This window comes from Trichosurus vulpecula, chromosome 1 (genome assembly GCF_011100635.1).
Source record: "Trichosurus vulpecula isolate mTriVul1 chromosome 1, mTriVul1.pri, whole genome shotgun sequence".
NCBI lineage: Eukaryota > Metazoa > Chordata > Mammalia > Diprotodontia > Phalangeridae > Trichosurus > Trichosurus vulpecula.
Genome location: NC_050573.1, coordinates 255776092 through 255800483, shown reverse-complemented (window position 1 = coordinate 255800483; position 24392 = coordinate 255776092). Strand labels below are relative to the sequence as shown.

General features: G+C 38.5%; 1 protein-coding gene across 1 annotated transcript in view; it reads left to right on the top strand.

Moving 5' to 3' along the window:
* Positions 1-24392, top strand: part of KLHL14 (kelch like family member 14) — a 137485-nt gene that overhangs the window by 79308 nt on the left and 33785 nt on the right. The window contains 1 exon segment of the mRNA XM_036743885.1: positions 23277-23366. Within this exon segment, the coding sequence (XP_036599780.1) occupies positions 23277-23366 (90 nt within the window).

The following is a 24392-nucleotide window of genomic DNA, read 5'->3' as shown; positions in this document are numbered from 1 at the left end:
GAGCAGGTAATATTAGAAAGTAGCCCCATACCATTTGTAAACTAAAAAGTTAGGGACTGTCTTGCCTATGTGTTCTGGATGGCACCTAGTTCACTGTGTGCTTAAATGAGTTGAGTAATAGGCATCCCTTTTCCTTCTTCTCTCCCCCTTCTTTTCATCTTACATCAATCAGACATCTTTACCCGCTATCTCCTCCTTCACTCCTATCTCTGACAAAGAGGAGATCTTTCTTCCTTGCCAAAACAAACCCCAAATGCATGTACCTTTGATCTCATCTCCTGTCTTCTCCAGCAGATTGCCCTCATTAGCATCCTCATGCTCATTTATCTATAATCTCACCCCACCTATAATCTTATTTTATCTATAATCTCCCTACTGGGCTCCTTCTCCTGCTTCCAATAAACATACCCATATCAGTCAAAATCTTACAAAACTCACACTTGATCTGGCCATCCCTGATTCCTATAATTCAATGTCTCTCTTCTCCTCCTCTGCTAAACTACTCAAGAAAGCCATCTATATTCTGTGCCTCTACTTCCTGCCCTGTCATTTGCTTCAAAACCCTTTGCAATTGGGAGCGAAGATGGCAGATTAGAGGCAACCCAGCTGAACTCTCTCAATATTCCCCTCCAAACAACTTTAAAATAATACCTCAAATCAAATTTTGGAGTGACAGGGCCAACAAAAAGTCAGGGCAAGACATTTTTCTGGCCTAAGAAAACTTAGTAAGTTGGCAAGAGAAGTTTATGAAACCGGGGTGGAAGCCTGTCCAGAGCCCCCCCCCCCCACACACACACACGGTGGCAACAATCATTGCTGCAACAGCAATGGCTTCAGGAGCTCTCACCTGAGAGACAGTAAAGGGGTCTGATAATTGGTCAGAAAGAGATTATAAGGGACGCTTTGCTGGCACTGGGTACAGCTGGCACTGATTAACAACCCTGTTGCCCATACAGAGTTCTGGGTCACAGTTCCAGAGTGGAGAAGAGCAGTGGGCAGTGGTTCACAAGGAAGCAGGAGCCTTGGACACAGTTCCCAGGCAAAGAGAGTCCTAGAGCTTGTGGCTGCAGAGTACCAAGAGCCCTTCCTGGGTAAAGATAAGAGCATAGACCAGGAGAGCAGTAACACACCTCTCTCAGGATTATATCACCCTAGGAGCATCAAAAACTTTAAGACTCCCAGCAATGGATCTAAAGACAGCAGCATGAAAAAAGCCTGCAGCTTAGGACAGTGTATCTCCACGCCAAGGTGAGCAGAGGCCAACTTTAACATAAAGTTCAAAGTCAGTATGGGCTGGAAAATGAGCAAACAACAACAACAAAGAACTCAACCATAAAAAGCTAGTATGGTAGCAAGGAAGACCAAGATATAAACTCAGAAGACAACAATATAAAAAACATCTACAAACAAAACCTCAAAAAAAATCTAATTGGATCCAAGCCCAACAAGATTCCTGGAAGAGTTAAAGAAAGAGATAAGAGTGGTAGAGGAAAAGTTGAGGAAAGAAATGAGAGTGATGCAAGAAAAATTATGAAAATAGAATTAACAGGTAAAAGAGGCACAAAAAATACTAAAGAAAATAACACCTTAAAAAACAGAATTGGCCTAATGGAAAAAGAGACACAAAAATTCTGTGAAGAAAAGGACTCCTTAAAAAACAGAATTGGCCAAGTGGAAAAAAGGTACAAAATATCACTGAAGAAAATAATCCCTTAAAAATCAGAATTGGGCAAGTGGAAGCTAATGACTCTATAAGACATTGAGAAACAAAAAAAAAATGTCAAAAGACTGAAAAAAATCAAAGAAAATGTGAAATATCTCATTAGAAAAAGAACTGATCTGAAAAATAGATCAAGGAAAGATAACTTAAGAATTATTAGACTATCTGGAAGCCATGATCAAAGAAAGAGCCTAGACATCATATTTTAAGAAATTATCAAGGAAAATTGCCTCAATAGTTTAGATCCAGAGGGTATAATAGAAATTGAAAGAATACACTGATCACCTCCTGAAAGAGATCCCAAAATGAAAACTTCAAGGAATAGCATAGCTAAATTCCAGACCTCCTAGGTCAAAGAGAAAATACTTCAAGAAACCATTCAAAGATTTTGGATCCACAGTAAGGATACACAAGATTTAGAGGCTTCCACGTTAAGGGAGTGGAGGGCTTGGAAAATGACATTTCAGAGGGCAAAGCAACTAGGATTCCAATCAATAATAGCCAACCCAGCAAAACTGGACATAATCCTTTTGGAGGAAAATGGATATTCAATGAAATAGAGAACTTTCAAGCATTCCTGATTTAAAAAAAAGACCAGAGCTGAATAGAAAATTTGACATTCAAACACAAGATTCAAGAAAAACTTAAGAAAGTAAACATGGAAAAATAATCATAAGGACCTCAATAAAATTAAACTGTTTATATAAATATGTAGGATGGTGATACATATAGCTTAAGCCCTATCATCACTAGGGCAGTTATAAGGATTCTACATAGAAAGACAGAGTGGATATAAGTTAGTTATTTTGGAATGATCTCAAAAAATGAAGGGGTGAGAAATAGGGATGTATTGGGGGAAGAGGGAAGGGAGAAGTAAAATGGGAAAAATTTTCTCACATAAAAGAGGTGTGTAAGGAAGAACTTTTACAGTGGAAGAGAAAATGGGGGGGGGGAAGTGGTGGGCAATGCTCTCAGCAGAATTGGTTCAAAGAGGGAAGAATATATATACACACTCAGTTGCGTATAGAAATGTAACTTATCCAATAGGGAAATAAGAGGGAAAAGGGGTAAGAGGAGGGGGTAGGGAGGAAAAATAAAACAGAAAACAGATTAAGGGAGGCAATGGTTGAAAGCCAAATAGACTTTTGAGGAGGGACAGGATAAAAAGAGAGAAGAAAAAAACAAGAAAATGGGATGGAGGGAAATACACCATTAGTAATCATAACTGTGAATATGACTGGGTTGAGCTCAGCTGTAAAATAGAAGTGGATAGCAAATGGATTAGAAACCAGAAAGGAAAAACACTTGAAACAGAAAGACACACACAGAGTTAAAATAATGGGCTAAAGCAGAATCTAATATGCTTCAACTGAACTAAAAAAAGGCAGAGGTAGCAATCATGATCTCAGATAAAGCAAAAGCAAAAATGGACCTGATTTAAAAGGGATAATCAAGGAAACTACATTGCTAAAAAGTACCATAGACAATGAAGTAATACCAAAAATTTTTACAGCCAAATTTGTCTGATAAATACCTCATTTCTCAAATATATATTGAGTATAGAACTGAGACAAATTTATAAAAAGAAGAGTCATTCCCCAATTGACAAATGGTCAAAGAATATAAACAGGCAGTTTTCAGAAGAAACAAAGCTACAAAAATATGCTCTAAATCACTATTGATTAAAGAAAGGCAAATTAACACAATTCTGAGGCACCACTTCATACCTATCGGAAATGACAAATGCTGGAGGGCAGGAGGGAAAAAACAGGTGTACTAATGAACTGCTAGTGACGTAGTGAACTGGTCCAACCATTCTGGAGAACAATTTGGAACTATGCCCAAAGGGCTATAAAACTGTACATGCCCTTTGACCCAGAAATACTAACACTCAGTCCGTATCTCAAAGAGATAAGAGAAAAAGGAAAAGGACCTGTATGTGCAAAAATATTTTGGTAAATTTGGTTCTTTTTGTGGTGACAAAAAATGGGAAATTGAGAGGATGCCCATCAGTTGGGGAATGGCAGAACAGGTTGTGGCATATGGTTGTGATGGAATACTTTTGTGCTGCAGGAAATGATTAGAAGGGTGTTTCAGGAAAAAAAAAACATGGCAAGACCTACATGAACTGATGCAAAGTGAAGTGAGAAAAATTAGATCATTGTGCACGGTAACTGCAATGCTGTGATCTTGATCAACTGTGAAAGTCTTTGCTACTCTGATCAATACAATGATCCAAGACAGTTCCAAAGGATCCATGATCAAAACATGCTATCCACTTCTAGAGAAAGAACTGATGAATTCTTGAATGCAAACTGAGGTATAATTTTCTCACTTTATTTCTCTTGCTTCTTTTTGGAAATACAGCTAATATGAAAAATATGGATTTGTAAGATTTCACATGTATAATTAATATGATATCGCTTGCCTTCTCAGTGAGTGGGGGGGGGGAGGGATGGGAGAGAAGGAGGTAATTTGTAATTCAAATTTTAAAAAGAAAAGAATGTTGAAAATAAAAATTTAATTTTTTAAAATCCTAAAAAAATCCCTTTTTTAAATTAAAAAAGCCCTCTACAGCTGAGGCAGCTGGTGGTACAACGGGTAGAACACTGGGCTTGCAGTCAAGGAGACCTGAGTTAAGATCCAGCCTTAGACACTTGTTAGCTTTGTGACCCTGGGTAAGCCACTTGACTTCTGTCTTCCTCAGTTTCCTCAATTGTAAAGCAGGGATAATAATAACACCTACCAAATGAGTTAAAATTTATTTTTAAAAATACATGACAGTGCCAAACATGTAATAGACCCTTTATAAATGATTATCCCCTTCCCTTCCCCTAATCTAGCTTCTGACATCACAAAACCGAAGCTGTCCTCTCCAAAGTTACAAATAATCTCTCTTTTTTAAAAAAAGTACCTTATTGTTTCCACAAATGTTAGGAACTTCATTGATGAACTGTAGAAACTATTATTTCATACATCCTTTTTTTTCATAATCTTGCTTAGCTTGGAAATCTTGGTTCTTACAGACCTATCAACCTATTTCCCTCTAATATGAACAATCATTCCTCCAATGACTGAAAGATTGATCAGTTTTAAAATCCAGTTTCTAAACTTGACCTTTACTTAGGAAATTATTCAGTACTGTTTTTAATCCTGAAAAAAACTGGCTTTGTCTAAGGCAGATGCAGTGTAACCGAATACTGTATTTCTCCATAATGTACACTCACCAAAATATACACTCATCAGGATAAAAAATGCCTAATTGACTCCCAAGGTGGTTTTTTAAATGACCATTTTCAGCACACAAATTGATGAAGGTAGTTGTGTTAGAGGAAAACCTCTCTTTTACTATAACTTTACTTAAGATTTTAATCTTAGAAGCATGTTTTATATTTGGCATTCATAATAGAAACAACAATTTTGGGTTCCTTCAAAAGTCTTGCTACTCTGTTAAACTCCTTTTCTACCAGTTCCAGTTTATTCTGCTCAGATACTACATAACAAAAGGCAGGGGCAAAACAACCTTCTAGACCACTGGTGTCAGACAAATAGAAATAGGGGCCACTAATCCACACATAAGGATCCTGTGGACTGTATATTGATTTAGTTTTAAATATAATATTATCTGTTTTATTTTATTTTTGTTATTTTATGAAATATTTACCAATTACATTTTAATCTGGTTCAGGTCATACTTGGGAATGCTTTGGGCCACATGGGGCTGAGTTTGTGACACCTCTGTTCTATTTCATACACTTAAATTGGAGTTATGGTGAATTTGGCAAATGGTCTCACTATGGAGGTGGTGAAGTTGTGCACCATTATGTGACCCTGGGCAAATCATGTGACCTGTCTAGGTCTTTTTTCTCATCTGCAAAATGAGATTGGACTCAGTGATCAACAACAGCTCTTCTAATCTGATTCTGTTACTATGGGGCCATCTGGGACATATGCCAGTTGCTACCTCAACCTAAGACTGGTTTAAGTCACCAATGATCTCTTACTTATCAGACTGAATGACCTTTTAAAAATCCTTGTCCTTTGGATAATAAACTCTTTGGGGACAGGGGCTATGATTGTTGTTGTTCATTTGTATCCCCAGCACTTAGCCCAGTGCCTGGCATATAATGGGCACTTAATAAATGTTTGTGGACTGACTTACTTTTTGAATTCTCTTCAAAATTTGAAACTGTTGACTATTTTTCCTGGATCCTCTTTTCTCTCTGGATTTTATGATGCTACTCTTTACTGATTCTCTTCCTGTCTCTCTGACTTCTTCTCCTTTGCTAGTAGTTCATCTGTATAACTATGGGTGACCTGTTAAGACCCTGTAGTCTCCCCTGACTATAGTCCTGCATCATCAACTACCTTTTGGACATCTCAAAGTGGATTTCCTATAAGAATCTCAAACTCACTATGGCCAAACAGAACTCATTATCTTGCCCTCCTAAACCCACTCCATCTTCCAAATTTCCCTTTTATTGTTGAGGACAATTCTCCCAGTCAAGCATATTCACAACCTTCATATCATTCTCTACTCCTCATTCACATTTGCCCTATGTAGCCAATCTGCTGTCAAATTTTGTTTTCAACCTTCGTATTTTCTGTATGTTTCACCACCCAAGTTTAGGTCCGTATCATATTTTATCTGGGCTATTGCAATAGCCATTAAGTTGTTTTCCTTCCCTCAAGTCTTTCCTCATTCCAGCCATCCCCCACTTAGCTACCAAAGTGATTTCCTAAAAGGCAGATCTGACCATGTCACTCTTCTACTCAGAATATTCTAGTGGCTGCCCATTACCTCTAGAATCAAATATAAAGTCTTCCTGTTGTTTTTTAAATTAGCCTTTCACAACCTAGTCCCTTCCTACTTCCCACCACATACTTGGCAACTTGTTTACATTATCCTACTTGCTGTTTCTCTCTTTCTTTCTCCCCATGCAAAAAAAGAACAACAACAAAAAAAACTTTATTTCCTGATTCCATGCCTTTTTACTTCCCCCATTCCTGAAATGTCCTCACTTCTCATCTTCATCTCTTAATTATCCTAGATTCCTTCAAGACTCAACTCACAACCACCTTCTGCAAGATACTTTCTCCTGGTCCCTTCTATTGCTAGTGCCTTTTTTCTGAGAATATTTTCCATCTACTCTGTATATATCTTGTAAATACATAGTTATTTACATGCTGTCCGCCACATTAGGATATGAACTCCTTAAAGGCAGGGACCATGTTTTTGCCTTTCTTTGCCTTCCATAGCACTTAGAATAATTTCTGGCACATAGTAACTGCTTATAATAAACACTCATTGACCAATTGAATCAGTAAGGCAAGTGTCACAATATGGATGGTGACCATGAATATGCCTGCATAGTTCTGTATTGCAGAATATAAGAGACTCTCCATATAGAAGGCAGAAGAAGTAAAACATTTATTCAGACATCAGAGGATCAAATCCCAAAACCAATAACTCCAATTCGACATAGCAGCAATTGTATCCCAAAACCCGCAAGTCCACTTCATTATAACAACAAAGAATTTAAAACACAATATCACAGCAGGGAACCAAGCCATTCCATAACCTTCCCCTCTGCTGGGGCCTTCCAGTAAACACTCACTCACAAATCTTAGCTGTCTGCTTGCCTGTCCTCCCGCAGTTCTGAGAGAGAGCTTAACTGCTGCCCTCAGGATATATGTACCCTTTTTAGGGGACCAGGGCTTCACACTTCTTGTGGCCTAATTAGCAAAAGGGTATGGACCTTCCTACAAACAAGCCTCCCCTATCAAGCTTCCCTTAACTAGCTCCTCCAGAGACCTATTAATGGGATTAATGGGTGGGGGAAGATATTTAATCACATTAACACCACACTAATGAATACTCTTTGTGAAGAAGCAGGAATGAAGAATACCTCATTACCCCCTTTCATTTTCTAGAAATTCTCCCCGCTTCTGATGTATCCCTGCCACATTTCATCTATTCATTAATGCATTCATTTATTCATTCATTACTGATCTGGATCATTTACTGGAACTCTACTGTGGGTGTCAGGGGGAAATGCCCTCCAGATGCTTGCATTCTAGCTGGAGAGAGAAGACATAAGATTGACTCTCTTAAGTAATAATAATAGAATGTGAACTCCTTTGGCGCAGACTTTTTATTTTTAATGCCCAGTGACTAGCACTGTGCATGGAATGCAGTAGGTATTAGGCAACAGTATATGACTAAATGTCAAAATGAGTGATAAAGACATATAACTACAGAATCTGAAAGAAGCATAGAAGTATGAGTTAGAAGGGGCTCCACAAAGGCAGGATTTCAAAAGGACTTTGAAATTATGGGTAGAATTCTAATAGGTAGAAGGTGGAGGTAAAACACATTTTAGGCAGGATGTACAGACATAAGCCACTGTGTCTTTTGTTGTTGTTTAGTCATGTTTGACTCTTTGTGACCCCATTTGGGGTTTTCTTGGCAAAAATACTAGAGTGGTTTGCCATTTCCTTCTCTAGCTCATTTTACCGATGAGGAAACTGAGACAAACAGGGTTAGGTGACTTGCCCAGGGTCACAAAGCTAGCTAGTAAATGTCTGAGGACAGATTTGAACTCAGGAAGAGGAGTCTTCCTGACTCCCAACACAGTGAATAGACTGAGTCTATCCACTGTGACTGCTAGCTGCCCCATTGTGGGTTAGGGAATGAATCTAATGAGATCAGCAGACAGTGACTAGTCCAACATAACTGATGTAAAGAATATGTATTGGAAGGTAAAGGAAAATAAAAATTAGTAAAATAGGTGGAGACTAGATTATGTAGGTTCTTGAATACTAGGAAGAGGAGGAATTTTTTTTAGCTATTTAGGCCTTTTTAGGTGAGTGAAAAGGTAGAAGCAATGTTTTAGGAAAAATAATCTGACATTATTGATTGTGGAGGGCAAATTGTACAAAGGACAATGGAGAATAGGAGGCCAGTGAGAAGGCCCTTGCAAGTAAGTGGGTGATAAGGACTTGAACCAGCTAAATAGCCCTGGGAAGTACATTGAAATCCAGAGTTTGTACAGTCAATATTTTGAAGTACCATTTGCCAGAACAAGACACTCCATCTCTTGGCTCTGAGCATTTTCTCTAGCTGTCCTCCATGCCTAGAATGCTCTCTCTCTTCAACTCTACTTCCTGGCTTCCCTGGCTTCCTTCAAGTCTCAACTAAAATCTCACCTTCTATAGGAAACCTTTCCCAGCCCCTCTCCCCCTTGATGTTAGTGCCTCCCCTCCAGTGATTATTTCCTGTTTAACCTATATATAGCTTGTTTGTACACATTTGTTTGCTTGTTGTCTCCCTCTGTTAGACCATGAGCCCCTCGAGGGTAGACACTGTCTTTTGCCTTTTTTTTGTATCTCCAATGCTTAGTACAGTGCCTGGTACATAGTAGGCACTTAATAAATGCTTATTGACCAACTAACTGGAGCCTCCTAGGCATAGTATTTATGGCTGCTGGCCTCACAGGCACAACAGTAAGGAACAGCAAATGCTTCTGTATTGGAGATTTTGAAGGTGAAACAGAAAAGGGCCTTTTCCTGTATATGTCTTATCTTCCCTACTATAATAATACCTCATATTTTTATGGTACTTTAAGGTTTCCAAAGCACTTTCTATATATTGCCTCATTTTATGTTCACAATAACCCTAGGAGGCAAGTACTATTATTATCTCTTTAGTGAGAGAAGTTTAGTGACTTGCCCAAGGCCTTACATCCAGTAAGTGTCTGAGGCAGGATTCACACTCACATCTTCCTTACTATAAGTCTAGCACTCTATCCATCATACCACCCAGCTGCACTAACCAGTACCCTGACTTGCACATATGTGGTAGTACATGACAATTGATAAAAATGTTGAATTGTTATTATTTTCATTATTATTCTCGTCATCATGATCCTTATTTTTATTAGGTCTGGATCTATGATTGTGATTTCATATGTATAGAGCACTTCCTTGTTCAGAAATTTCTACCAATACAGATATTCTGCAAATTATATTCTCAGAGATTCGAATCAATTAGTTATTTAAAATTTGCTTCTTCCTAAGCATCAGCACATGGTGGAATCATGCTGGTCATTCATTTCCCATCGAGCTAGAAGCATTACTTTTCATTCTACTTCTCGAATGAATAATTTTTAAACTAAAATAAAGCATTTTAATGGATTTGGTGGAGTGGAACAACTAAGATGATTAAAAGTATGAAAAATAAGACCTATGAGGAAAAGTTAAGAGAATTGGTATTATTTAGCCTGGGGAAGGGAAGTCTACAGGGTGACAATGATGCTATTTCGGAATCAAAGGTATGTTTCATGGAAGATGGATTCTGGCCATTTTCTAATTTCACCAAAGATAAAACTAACGTGATTATGTATAGACAGCAAAATAGGAGATTGTGGTGAGATCCACCTCTCAGCTGCCAGAATGATTTATCCAAATTACAGTTCTGTTCACGTCACCCCTGACTCAATAAGCTCCACTGACTAGTCCTATTCCCTCATGTTACAAATTACAAAACAGACCCAGAGAAATCAAGGGATTTGTCCAAGTTTGCACAAATAGTAAGGGACAGAGCTAAGATTTGACCTGAAGTCCACTCTGACTCCAGGTGCAACATTTATTCCACTAAACCATACTGACTCTTGCTTCCTTCTTGTTGCAGCAAGTTAGGTAAGAGTAGCGGTAGACTTCAGGGAAGCAGATTCCAATGGTAGGGAAGGGGCCGCTCCCCTCCGAGTAGGACTAGGATTGGGGGACCTACTTTTACCAATGAAGAAGTTGCATCTCTGCATCAGTTGAGTCGCTCAGGCAGTCAGTAAACATTTATTAAGCACCTACTATATTTCAGGTACTGTGCAAATTACTATGGATACAAAGAAAGGTAAAAGACAGTTTTTGCCCTCAAGAAGCTTATCGTCTAATGGAGGAGACAAAATTCAAATAACTATGTACAAACAAGCTGCGTGCAGGATAAATTTGAAATAATAAACAAAGGGAAGGCAACTAGAATTAAGATGGAATAGGAGAGACTTTCTGTAGTAGGTGGGATTTGGGTTAGGACTTGAGGAAACCAGGAACCAGAGATAAAGAGAAAGATCATTCAATGCAAAAAGAATAGATAGTTAAAATGTCCAGAGTTAGGAGATGGAGTATCTTGTTCAAGGAACAGCAAGAAGGTCAGTGTCACTGGATCAAAAAAGTATGTGGGGGATTGTAAGGTTTAAGAAGACTAAAAAGACGGTGGGGAAGGCGGGGGTAGTTATGAAGGGCTTTTGATGTTGAACAGATGATTTTATATTTGATCCTGGAGGTGATAGGGAGCCACAGGAGTTTATTGAATAGGGAGGTGACATGGTCAGACCTGTGCTTTATGATGACTACTTTTATAGTTGAGTGAAGGATGGACTGAAGTGGGGAGAGACTTGAGGCAGGCAAACCAACCAGGAGGCTATTGCGATAGTCCATGTATGGAGTGATGAGGACCTGGATCAAGGTGAAGGAAGCATCATAGAAGAGGAGGGGGGATATGCAAGAGACATTGCAAAGGTGAAATTGTCAGTCCTTGCCCCTCTCTCTCTTTAGCTAAGAAATATCATCATCCCCCCAATAGATCTAAATTATACTGTATTAAGATAGAAGAAGTCCAAATAATAATACTAATGATAGGAAATCACTTCCAGGTAGGGGTATAGAGGATTGGGGAAGGTTTTATATCTGTTTCTATCACATCTGTGACTATATCTGCATATATATATATATATATATATATATATATATATATATATACATATATACATATATGCATATATACCTATCTGTCCACGACATTTAGACATCTATATGCAGATATACAAATATAGTATATATCAATTTATACATACATACACACATATAATATACAGATGTAGATAAAGATATATCTTCTTTTTCATCAACACATCCATTAAAATACCTGGAAGAAATCAACACAGTTTCATGAAAAGGAAGATTAATTTTATATTGAAATTGATTTCCACTTCTCCTTCCTAAGGATTCCTTAGTTTCCAGAAGTGAAAATAATTTGATTTTAAAGTGCTAACTAATACCACTAGGGAATTCCCATCACTACAAGATGAAAGTTAAATGCCTTTTAAAGGGTTGAGATTGTAGTGATTGAATTATAATCTAGGAAAAAAAAAACATAAAATGAAAATTTTCTAATAAAAGGAATATAAGACTATGATCTATTAAATTCATAACGAGAAATGAGCTCCTAGTTTAATGAGCTACTAGAAACCCCATTTTAGGATACTTCTACACTTCTGGATATCAACCTGTGTTGAAGAAAATTGCCTGGGGATTAAACTATAAATCAGCAAGTATTATCAAGTACGTAGCAAGCACTCTGCATTTGGGTGAAATACAGGAAAAAATCATAAAGCAGGGTTTCAATCCTGGAGAAGCTAAAACCTATCTTAAATGTCTTATCTCTTGTTCAAAGTTAATGGTTTAGAGGGCCTGCAATAGTACTGTATGCCAAAGAAGATTGGAGCTAGAAGGACCCTTTGAGAGGTCATTTCGCACATCACTCTCTTTCCTGTCTCTTCACTTATTGATTATAATTTTTAAAAGCATCCACAGGCCATACCAACACCTTAGTTAGCAATCTTCATCCTGTAACAATTTTCATTATTGAGGAACAAAATAGCCATCATCTCCTAGTAGTCACTGGGCTGAATTGTAAAGAGTAGTGGCTCTTTTGATTCTGTTACAGCCTCAGAAATACAAGACACATCAGCCTCTTTCTCGAATCAAGTGCTTTATATTTAATTATGTGAGTTTTCTTCAGTAACAACTGTCTAGGATAAGACTGAGCTGGGCCAATGTCATGCAAAGCAAAGGGGAATATTGGTGATTAGCAGGTTACTTTTGCCTGCAAGACAGTATAAATAAGGCTGAAGAAATCACCTCAGGGTCTATATTTTTCATCATCTTTTTAAAAAATACTGATTTAATTAACCAGAAAACTATTGTTGTTGGGTTTTTTTTTAATCGCTCCTTTGTAGTTCTGTAAGAAAGGATTAAATATACATCTGAACAAAGGATGTTGTTTTCTTCTACCTTTTTTTCTGCTTGTTTTTCCTTTTCATTTTTTGGTTTATTTATGTTTGGAGGGCAATGATAAACCCTGTGGAATAAAAGAGTGTAATTAAATGAAGAATCTTCCAGCTTCTGGACTCTTTTCAATTTGGATGAGGGTCAGAGGACTGGTCAACAGGGAATTTTGAAACCCCAAAGAAGTGAAGGGATGGTAAGAGACAAAGCTAGGTTCCTTTAAGGAGTATAAGTGACCTGCTCTGAATGAGCTATATCACAAGATACTGAAAGAAAAAATTTCTGATGGATAGGATTACTGAACTACTAGCAGTGGTCTTTGAAAATTTTTTCAAAAAAGAAAGTATACAGAGGATTGGAGGTCAAATGCTTTTCTTATTTCTGAAACTAATAGCAAAAACAGTGGAATTTGCAAACTATATGCCAGTGAGCTTTATTTCAATACCTGACAAAGTTTTATATAATATATTATTAAATGAATGGTTGGTGAGCATTTAGAGAAGGAAGCAGTAATCACCAACAGCCAGCATGACTTCAGCAAGAACAAACTGTAACAGATTCACTTCACTTCCCCTTTTCACAAGGTGACAAGGTCAATTGATCAGGAAAATGCTTTAGACAAAGAATACATCTTTTTTTGGCAATGCATGTGATAGCCTTTTGTGATATCCTGTGGGAAAGTTGGAGAAGTGTAGATTAGATGATACTATAGTCATATGAATTTAGAATAGGTCAAATGATTAGATCCAAAGAGTAGTCACTGATAGATCGATGTCAGTCACGAGGAAGGTATCTAGTACATACCCCCAGGAATCCATTCTTGACCTGGTGCTACTCAACATTCTTTTTGTCAATGACTTGGACAAAGGCACAGAAGGCATATCTATTAAGTTCCATATGATTTGAAAGTGGAAGGCATTACTAACACTTTGCAAAATCAAGATTTAAAAAGTTCATTACAAGTTAGGATGATGGACTGAATCTAATATGATTAGATTTAATTGGGATAAATATAAGGTTCCACATGGCTTCAGAAATTCAGCTACATAAATATAAAATGGAGGACACATGACTAAATATGAAAAATGTCTAGGGATTTTAGTAGAATACGAACTCAATGTGAATCAGTAGTATAAAGGGTAACTAGGATGGCCAGGATAATTTTAGGCTGCATCAAGAAAGAGGCAGGTGATTGCTCCATTGTACACCCTGTACACCCTGTTCTGCTCATATCAAAACTGGAATATTTTATTCAATTCTGGATGCCATATTTTAGATGGATAGAAGAGGGCCACCATTGTGTCACATGAGGGGCAGTAAAAGGAGTTGGGGATCATAGACATGCATAAAGCATAAGCCAGGGGTAGCATACATCTGGGCTGAATGCCAAGAATACCAGTGCTGAAGATACATAGCTTACAGAGGATAAAACTTAGGGAAACATGGTAACTGTGTTAAAATACTTGAATGGCTGTGTGAGTGTCATGTATAACCCTGTTTCAAAAAGTTAGGTTGAGTTTGCCAATTTTTTTTCTGTTGAAATACCTAAAAACATTTAATCTAGTAAGTGTTTATGTCTTGAATGAAAACTATTTAAGCTATGTATTTTTGTAAAGTAAAGCCAAACTTCAAACATACGCCCACCCACCCACAGCCACACCCATCCACCCACCCACCCACACAAAAGTTAACAGAGTTGTTTTTTTTAATTGTAAAGAAATTCCTATTAGCAATCACAACTATCCAAAACTGCAATGAGTTGTTACAGGAGTGATATGATTATCAATACCAGTCTTCAAGCTGAAGCTGAGTGATCACTTATTAGAGATACTGCAGAAGTAATTCATGTTTGAGTATGGGATTGAATTCAGTGACCTCTGAGGTCCTTTACAACTTATAAACTCCATGATTCTATTTTACAGAATTAGAGAGGTGATTGTCTAGTTAGCTTTATTATTGTCAGGATCATTTTGTTCCAGTCTCAACCATGCTACTGAATTGAAAGTCTGTTCATCCTGTACCTCACTTTTTCTAATGGATATGGCCCGGGATCTCAAGCTTTGGTTTTCATAGAGCCAATTCATTATTATGAACCACTCCCGGACAATCTCTTTTACTCTTTTTGTCCCTCCCTGAGACTCTTCCAATAATCTTAAATTATACATTGCGTCTGGGTCTCCAGAGAAGTGAGGGAAAGGATCTTGGATTTCCATTCAAACACTCAAGGTAACAATGTATATCACGTGTAGGACAGTCATTATTTCATCCCACAAAAAATTAAAAATAACACAAAAGACTATCAGCTGCACATAGATAAGTGATTTTCCTCCCTTGAGACCTGCCAAAGGTTCTTCTATAAGCATCCAGGCATACAATACTACCCTAGGGCTCTGGACTCCTCTTGGAAGGGAAACTAACTTGGGGTTGTTAGAGAAATATCCTACTTGAAACTGATGAGTCCCGTTTTTACCCAAGGGACTCATGAAAGCCTCCAACCTTACTATAGCTAAAAAACATGGACTCCCCACCTCCAAATAAAATGGACTTATAGTTGCTAGAGAAGCAACTCTCTTCCTATCATACATGGATCATCCAAATAATTCACAGTACAAAGGACAAGTTCTGGAACTCTTGCTGTACCTCCAGCTACAGGGCCTCGTGTTAAGTAATGAGTCTAGGAAACTTTGTCATTCTTCCATATTAGAGCTTTAGGGACTTGCAATGCTCCTTTAAAAGCCTAGGGTTCAGTAATCACTAGGACTTAGCTATATGAGTCACCTCTCTGTAGCTGGTCTCAGCCTTTTGAAGTGACACTGCTGCCTCTCCAGGACTGAAGACAGGAACCCAGAGTCCAGGGGCTCTCTCTTAACTGTCAATCAGTGAACAACACTTTTTTGGTTGTTGTTCATTCATTCAACTGTGTCCAACTCTTTGTGACCCTGTGGATTCTAGGATACCAATAGCGTTTATAGGGTTTTCTTGGCAAAGATACTGGAGTGGTTTACCATTTCCTTCTCCAGTGGATTAAAGCAAAAAGAGGTTGATTCACTTGCCCAAAGTCACACAGCTAGTAAGTGTCCAAGGCTAGATTTGAACTCAAATGTTCTTGACTCCAGGCCCGGTGCTCCATCCACTGAGCCACCTAGCTGCCCCCAGTAACACTTGCTGTGTGCTAAATGCCGATGGTGTCAAAGAAAGGGGAAAAAAAAAATCAATCCCTGCCTTTGAGGAACTCACATGCTAATGGAGAAGGAGAAGTGGGGAAGGAGCAGAGAATATATGGAAATACCAAGGTAGACAGTATATATACAGAGTAGATGAAAGGGTATCTTTAGGGGAGAAGCCTACTGCAGCTGGAGGTATGAAGGCATGCGGGTGAGAGCGTGCATGATTGCAACATGCCCCTGTCCCAGGGCAGTCATTAGTGGTTCTTGGGTGGGTGGATGGAGGCTATAGGTATGATGTTGCTCTCAGATCTGGGCTCAGCTCTTTGGTAATTGCTCCAAAGTTCTGTTAGCTCTCTTTCCTAGGCTACAACCTATGATGGCTGATGTTAACCCATAATGAGACTCAGTCATTGTCCCCCGTGAATAAGAAAACGGCATGTGTGGGGCTCACCAGGACCAACAGGCATGTCTACACCCTCTGTAAGAAGCTGCAAGCAACCAAAAATGGCTCAGTTCTTTGTAAACTCACCGAGTTGAAGAGCAAAAACCCTGATGAATGTATTACAGAAAGTATAAAACCTTATAAATTCCTGAAGCAAAAGATGCTTTTTAAAAACCAAGTATTATGAAAAAAAAACCCTACTTTTTCTTAGAGTATACAAGCACTCTAATAGTACAATTTTATTGAATTCAGGGTATGTGATAATAATAATAGCTAGCATTTATATATTGCTTTAAGCTTTGCAAGGCACTTCACAAATATTATCCCATTTACTCCTTGCATCAGCCCTGGGAAGTTGAAACTATTATTACCCCCAACTTGCACAGAAGGAAACTGATGTCAGGTGACTTGCCCAGAGAGACACAGCAAGTAAGTGTCTGAGGCAATATTTGAACTCAGGTCTTCCAGACCCCAAGGTAAGCCCTCTATCCAGCGCATCACCTAATACCTAACTTTGTATACCTTATATCAACATGGCAATATGGCAATAATCCGTTTAGCAACTGTAGGCATTGCCTCTAACCAAAAAAATCCCATAAACAAGAAATTACACTACAGGCCTTGAAGCAGAGAATAAAGATCTCACTGTGAATTGTTAATTTGTATGTATCTGAGGGTCTAAGGATATCAGTGGCCTAATAAATCATGTCCTCCTTATCCTTTCTATACTGGGCTTTCATGATGATCTATAGTTTGGCGGTTTTTTTGGTTTGGGTTTTTTTTAATACCATATCCTTTTCAAGTAGAGCTTTGTGCTTTGTCAGTCATGCAGTACTGGGGAACCTCTGATCATTAGTAGCAATAGGTGGTATCTACAAAGGACCAGGATGAAATTAACACAAGCTTAGGTCCCTGGCTTACTGAGAATTTCCCCTTCTTGAGGAACAGTTGCAAACCTCTCACATCTGGGATTAAATGGGTTACCCAAGGCTAGTACAGTGTATACATGTGTTGAGGCAAGTAAGCATTGAACATGTAGACCCAGACAGCTTAGGACATCATAGACCTGGGCAAGTGATTTCACCTCTGAGGCTCTCAGCTTCCTTTTCTGTAAAATGAGGGGACTGGACTAGATTGGGGTTTCTTAGCCTTTTTGTGTTTCATGGATCTCTTTGGTGAAACCTAAAAACACTTTCTCAAAATACTGTTTTTAAAGGCTTAAAATAAAATACATAGGATTACAAAGAAAACCAATTATATTGAAATGCAGTAATCAATTTTTTTAAGTTCATGGACTCCAGATTTAAACCCTTAAATTAGTCATTTCTAATTCAAAATCCTATGGTGATTCCTATGTTCTTTTACTATATAATCATAGGGGATTGGATTATGTAATGCAAAGATGTCTAGTAAGAAAAAAAACTATGAAGTACTGGAAGATGGAAGCTATAGCTAATAAAAGGATCTGTGTACTCACAGATATTTTGAATTCATCTATAAGGTTGGATTAAGTTCTGATCCATGATAGGCTGCTTCATTTAGTAAAGTGACAGCTATATCTCAGCTCTTTAAAAAAAAAAGTGTATCTCACTTTAAACAAACCCAAAATATGAACATTGAACTTATAGAACGGATCAGTTGTGTTGGATTTGACTTGTCTTACACATGAAGCTGCTCCAAGCAGGTTTAAAAAGTGATTAGATTTATAGACAGTGGGCTAGACAATTTTTAGCAATGCGTGGCAAAGCTGTAAAACTGTAGGTGCTCAATAATTGCACATTGAAGAATTAATCACACCTGTTATGTAAAGTGAGGGCTACCTGTATTCTGTTTGACTTTCACTTTCTGTTTCCAGATAGAGAATGATTTTATTTGAAAGAGAATTTCCTCTGAGTCTGTGGTTACAAGGCACTTCACAGATATTATCTCATGTAATGGTCCTAATGGCCCTATGAGGTGGGTCTTATATGTTTTATTATGAAGAAACAGCCACCAGCAAGGTTTTGACTTGCCAGAGGACACAGAACTATAAATGGAGCCAGGTTTTCTGACTCCAAACCCCTTTTGTCCTGTCTACCACACCACATCTCTGGGGGTTATGCTGCACATAATCCACGAAAAAGCAAAAGATAAACCAGTACAATGTTTGCAGCTTCAAAGCTACAGAAAAGCAATTAACAACTCGAGAAGTTAATTGTGACAGAGCTACCTCTTGTAACAATTGCTAACGCCCCTTGAGTGGGTGATGATTAATGTTATTCTGCAGGGTAAATACTGTGAATTAATATCCTCCCCTGGTGTGTGTGTGTGTGTGTGTGTGTGTGTGTGTGTGTGTGTGTGAATGTGTGTGTGTGTGTTTTTAACAGTATTGTTTACTATTCATTTTTTTTTAATTAAAACATTGGATTTTGCCTATGGTTTTGCCTAATTTTTGGAGACCATGATGAGAGCTTCCAATGCTTGAAGCAGCAGAGATGTTAGGTACAAATCATGTCGAATTTTAGAACTAAATGAATGTGTCAACTCATGACCAAAGCCTTTCCTCTTTTGGGGGTTAATGGCTTTTTCCTCTTCCTTTTAGCTCAATGAGTTTGTTTAATAAAGTTGGGAATTCATTCATAGGGCCTAATAAACATGTGTTATTAGATTTTAAATCTGTTTTGAAAGTGCCTCTCTCCTACTCCCTCCTAGTAAAGTGACCTTTTTAAATGGAGGGAAGTGGGTTTAGATGACAGTCGTGATAAATGCGGTCATGTTCACTCAATAAAATAAGGCCCAGTGCATTTGAGGATAAATCAGTGAAATGTACAGCCCCACCTGTCTGTCTCCATCATTCATTTCCACTGTCACTTTCCCAGTGGCTGATGGATCACAGTTGCTGTAAAATTAGACAGCCTTTAATCTCATTTCATCCTGATTAGCTTCTCTTTACCCTTTCCCTCTAACTCACTGACTGACACGCTAAAAACTCACACTGGGCTGTATTTGAGCGTGGAGTACAAACTTCTCCTCAAATACCTTCTCAGAAGGGTGAGACAGGTGTTCACCTTTGCTGAAAGCTGCAGAAGGCCATGGATATAGTCAGTGTCATTTTAAGAGCGATCAATAAACATAGCAACCAGGGCTAGATTAATCAGAGTACTAATCTTGGGAGCCACCCAACATATCTGAAACATTTTCCTATAGCTTCGAATCAGAAATAGCATAATTTGCTTTCATGAGATTTAAAAATAGAATCCTATGTAAAATAATTTTTCAACAAATTTGGGAATTTTTTCCCCTTTCCAAATAATTTCTAAGAACTATCCAGTCATTACAAAGATACAGAAATAAGATTCAAGTATTCTTATTAGAAAATGTGACTTTCATGATTTTAAAACAATAGTATTAATTTGACTACACATGAAGGTGACTGCCAGTAACCTTGAGACTTGTTCCCCTTTCCCTTACTTTGAAGGGTTCAAGAGCCATCGTGTGTGTAGGTGGTCTCATTTGGTTGCATGAAGCTTAATGATAGGTATATTTGAATGAGAATAAAAATAAATTATTTATTATTTGCCTCAGTAAAATTCTGTATTCCAAACAGGAAAAAATAAAAACCACATGCTGAAGAAATGGAGTGGTTATAGTTTTGTAGGGCACAGTGCTTTTTGATAAACTTCCCCTGAGGTTAAAAGAAGGGCAAAATATTTTTTTTCTTACGTAGAGGATTTCCTGTATTTAGTTGGCTAGAAGTTTTAAATAACATACATGCAGTGATGGGCATAAAATGAGGTGGTAACAGTTGATGGTCCAGTTAACTTGTGGGAGATTTTCTTGAAATCTGATTATGGGGATGTGCTTCATCTCTTAAAGGTGGGCCCTGAGAGTGCCTTCTGATTTTCTAGGCTGCTCCCCAAATCTAATGAAAGGGAGAGGGAAAGGGAAGACATATTGTACTGCATGGTTAAAATATAAATGAGACATTCAAGTCCTGATTCACTGTCTGTCCACTTCTAAGGCTAAGAATTATGGGCAGATCACTGTGGAGCTAATATTAAAAGACCCAAAAGGTATTTAGCACCTCAATTCTCAGAAAATGATCTGATCCATTACATTGTGTACAATTGCCAAAACATTTTCACAACCATTCTCTTTTCGTGCTTCCCAGGGCCCTGAGGGGAAGCAGTGTGGTTCAGTGGCTAGGGAGACATTCTTTGAATCAAGAAGACATGGAAACAAGTCCTGTCTCTGATATAAACTGACTTTGTGACAATGAGCGAGTCGCTTAACCTTGTCATGCCCTAGACATTTCTCTAAGACATAGAAGAGTCTCTGATCTGCCCTAGGGAAGCCTGGGAGTTCCCTTTACCCAGTGAAATCACAAACAAACCAAAAAAAAGCAAACCAACCAACAAAAAGCAGCCTGATGAAGTAGAAAGGGAAGATATTACTATCCCCATTTTACAGAGAAGAAAATGTTAGAGAGCCAGAAAAACAACTTGCCCACAGTAACAAAACATTGAAATCAGGATTCAAGCCCATGTGTCATAGTACAAAGAGCATTGATTCTGTAGTCAGAGGTTGATGATGTCGTTCAGTTTTGGTCTGACTTTTGTGACCCCATTTGGGGTTTTCTTGGCAAAGATAATGGAGTTGTTTGCCCTTTCCTTCTCCACCCCATTTTACAGATGAGGAAACAGAGGCAAACAGGGATAAGTGACTTGCCCAAGTTCACGCAGCTAGCTAGTGTCTGAAGCCAGATTTGAACTCAGATCTTCCTGACTTCAGGCCCAGTGCTCTATTCACAGCAAAGCCTAGCTGCCTCTATACTCAGAGGGCCTGGGTTCAAGTGCTGCCTCTGACACATCTTTGTGTGATATTGAGCAAATCACTTACCTCCTCCTGGCCTCAGTTCCCTCGTGGGTAAAATGAGGCAGTTATAGTAGATGACCTCTGAATTTTTTTCCAGCTCTAAATCTATGCATTTTTAAATTCAAATCTTCTTCCTCAAAGCCAGATCAATGCTCTATATTCTCTGATAATAACATTCTCCATATTTTACTCATAATGGCCTTTGTGAAAATGTATTTCTATCTCACACAAACGTCAGCAAAGCAAGATCAAAGTGGTTACAGCCATTTTGCAGATAGATAAATCAAGGTTCAAAGGACTTCACCAAGGTGACCCCTAAAGTCTGTGACTGAACCATATTAAATAGATGTCACCTTAATTTGTAATTATCTGCTATATTCCTAATCAGTACCTTTTCACAAAATCAAGTGCACTTTACCAATTGCTTCTTCCAAGCTGGCTGGAAGATGACAAACTATGAAAATCTCAGTTAACTAAAAACATCCCTTGCTTGTTCATTGTTGCCAGGGGGACAAGGAGCCACAAATCCTATGTCAAGAAGCTTAACTAAACACATGGACCTGCTTGATCCTTAGGATGCTACAACCTTAGTAGCAAAGCAGATGCCTCCCTCCTTGTTTTTATTTGCATTTTTTATCCTGCATAACTGCATTTTGAGAAAAAAAATAAAAGATAATAAAACAAAATGAAATGAGAGATCTATCACCCAGAATAATCCAAGTGTGAGAAAGACTGCCTTTCTGTCTTTTTTTTTCTTTTCCTTTTTTTTTTGGCATTGGCAAAAGAGCACAAAGTAAGAGCTGGCCCTGAGTCATATTGATTTCCCACTGCACTGGTTTCCTAAGTGCTCTGTTGATCCGTGACAAACAATAAGTTCCCTGCCTGTACATCCACATCACCTCCCCATTTGTCCTCACCTAGATTTAAGGTGCCCATATGATGAGCTGAACAAGGACATCATTTTTCTACTGGTGTCACTGGGCCAAAGCCTCTGCATAGAGCGTGATAACTAATGCTGGGCAAGTATACATCGACCACAGGATATGATGGTAACAGAATAACAGAGTAACCGTACAAGTCTGTGTGTTGTATCCCTACATGGGAAAAGCAGATGAAAATGAATTTGGAGAAGCTGGGCTTTCAGCAGTATCTTAAAAAGCACATTCTTCCCCCAGCTCCCACCATCAGAATTTTTTAAGAGGAGAAAACAGTGTATCTCTGTGACTTTGCTGCCACAGTTTTGATCTTTGTCACAGAAGAGTTCCTAAGTAGATAGATAGAAAATGTGCGATTGTGCTGCTAATGGCATTGTACAGGAAATTAAGCGTATACATTTGGAGAAGGCATTAAATCAGCAGGACCTTAATTTAAAAACTTCAAACTGTATGGAAATGCAGCTTGTTCATTGCTGTGGAATAGAAAGCTACCAAGCACCCTGAGTTTGCATGCCAGCAAAAAAGCAGGCTAGGTTGAGTGTCTTAACAGTTTTCAGTGTATATTCAAGGCTACAGTAACACAGCATTTCCCAGAAAATGCCACCCCTCTCTGGTCACTGTAATGTATCTGTCATCCTTCTTCCACCCTCCCCCCCCAAAAAAATGCCACCTACCTATCAGGTAGTTAGGGGTGCAAGTTAAGTGAGCAAGTGACTAAATCAGTTCTTGAGAAAGTAGAGTAGCAGAAGCTGGCTGTTCTGCAGCAATTTGTGGAATAACATTATGTAAAATTAATCAAAAGGGGCTGGATCTGAAACTGTTGTCAACACACCACTGATCCCCTGTGTACATAGCTCGGGATTGGCACGTACCCTGCTTTACTGCCTTCTGCTTCCTTCCGCTGTTTGTAGTCTCAGATTTTGCACGCCTTGATTAAGGCAAATAATGGGTATGCCAAGCTATCAAATTCTAAGATGGAAAATGATATACATCTTGGTGGTGGTTTATTTTTTCATCTTTTTTTCCCCCCACAGTTATGCCCTATAACAGCGCCCATCACTGTGTGGTAGAAGTGGAAAACTTCTTGTTCGTGTTGGGAGGAGAAGACCAATGGAATCCGAATGGTAACTATCCAACCTTTAGCATGGAACTATCCCCTTCCTCTCTGGGCTCTGCAAATGTGCCTCTGTGGAGCCTGGAGGAATAGAGCAGTCAGACTTTGTGCCGATATCTTGACGGTCGGTCACTGAGCTAGCAGAGGGCACATCTACCATGGCATTGACACTCTATCTGGGGATTTCACTTCTCCATGATGTTCCCGACCCTGCATTCTTTCCCTTTCCCTGGAGAAATGCTACCACCATCAGCAGCACATACTCTCTGGAGTAAAGGTATCAAACAAGCAGCTGTTAAGAATTTTAACCATCATTTCCACCTCCCTTGCATTCTTATTGTAATAAAGTGGTGACAAGAAGTGAACACTTTTTTTCCCTGGCTTCTTCCAAAGGGTTTTTGGCTGAAGCTTCTTTCCAGCATTAATCGTAGGCTCATAGCTCTAGAGCTGGAAGAGATCTCAGAGGCCATCTAGCCTAATCCCCTTATTTTATATATGGAGAAACTGAGGAAGTTTAAGTGACTTGCCCAAGGTCACAGAGAGAGTAACCACCAGAGGTGGGATACAAACCCAGAATGTTTGGCCTCTTCTGAACTAGTCCTGTTTTAGCATCTGTAGCCCTCATACCGCTTACATATCCAGGTCCCCCTTTTTAATGTGTTTGCTTCATAAATTTACTACAAGGAGAAATTAAGTCATTTTACATGCTTCTGAGCTAAACACACAGAGAACACTGTGCCTTGCAAAATACGCAAAATTATCAAGATATTGTTTAAAAGCTTGCACATGAAGAAGGAGCTGCCTTTGTAGCAGCCTGTGTAACAGAGACAATTATGACTGAGAAACCATAAAACAGCTTGCAGGTACACATTTTTGCTTTAAAACCCCAGAACATCCAGATGAAATTACATATACTGCATATATTTTATTGTGAATGCGCCATTTCAGCATCTGCACCAAACCAAATTATAGAAAATTGTTACATCTGTTCACTTCCCAAAATCTTAAAGAAAACCAATCCCTGTTACCCTCTAGA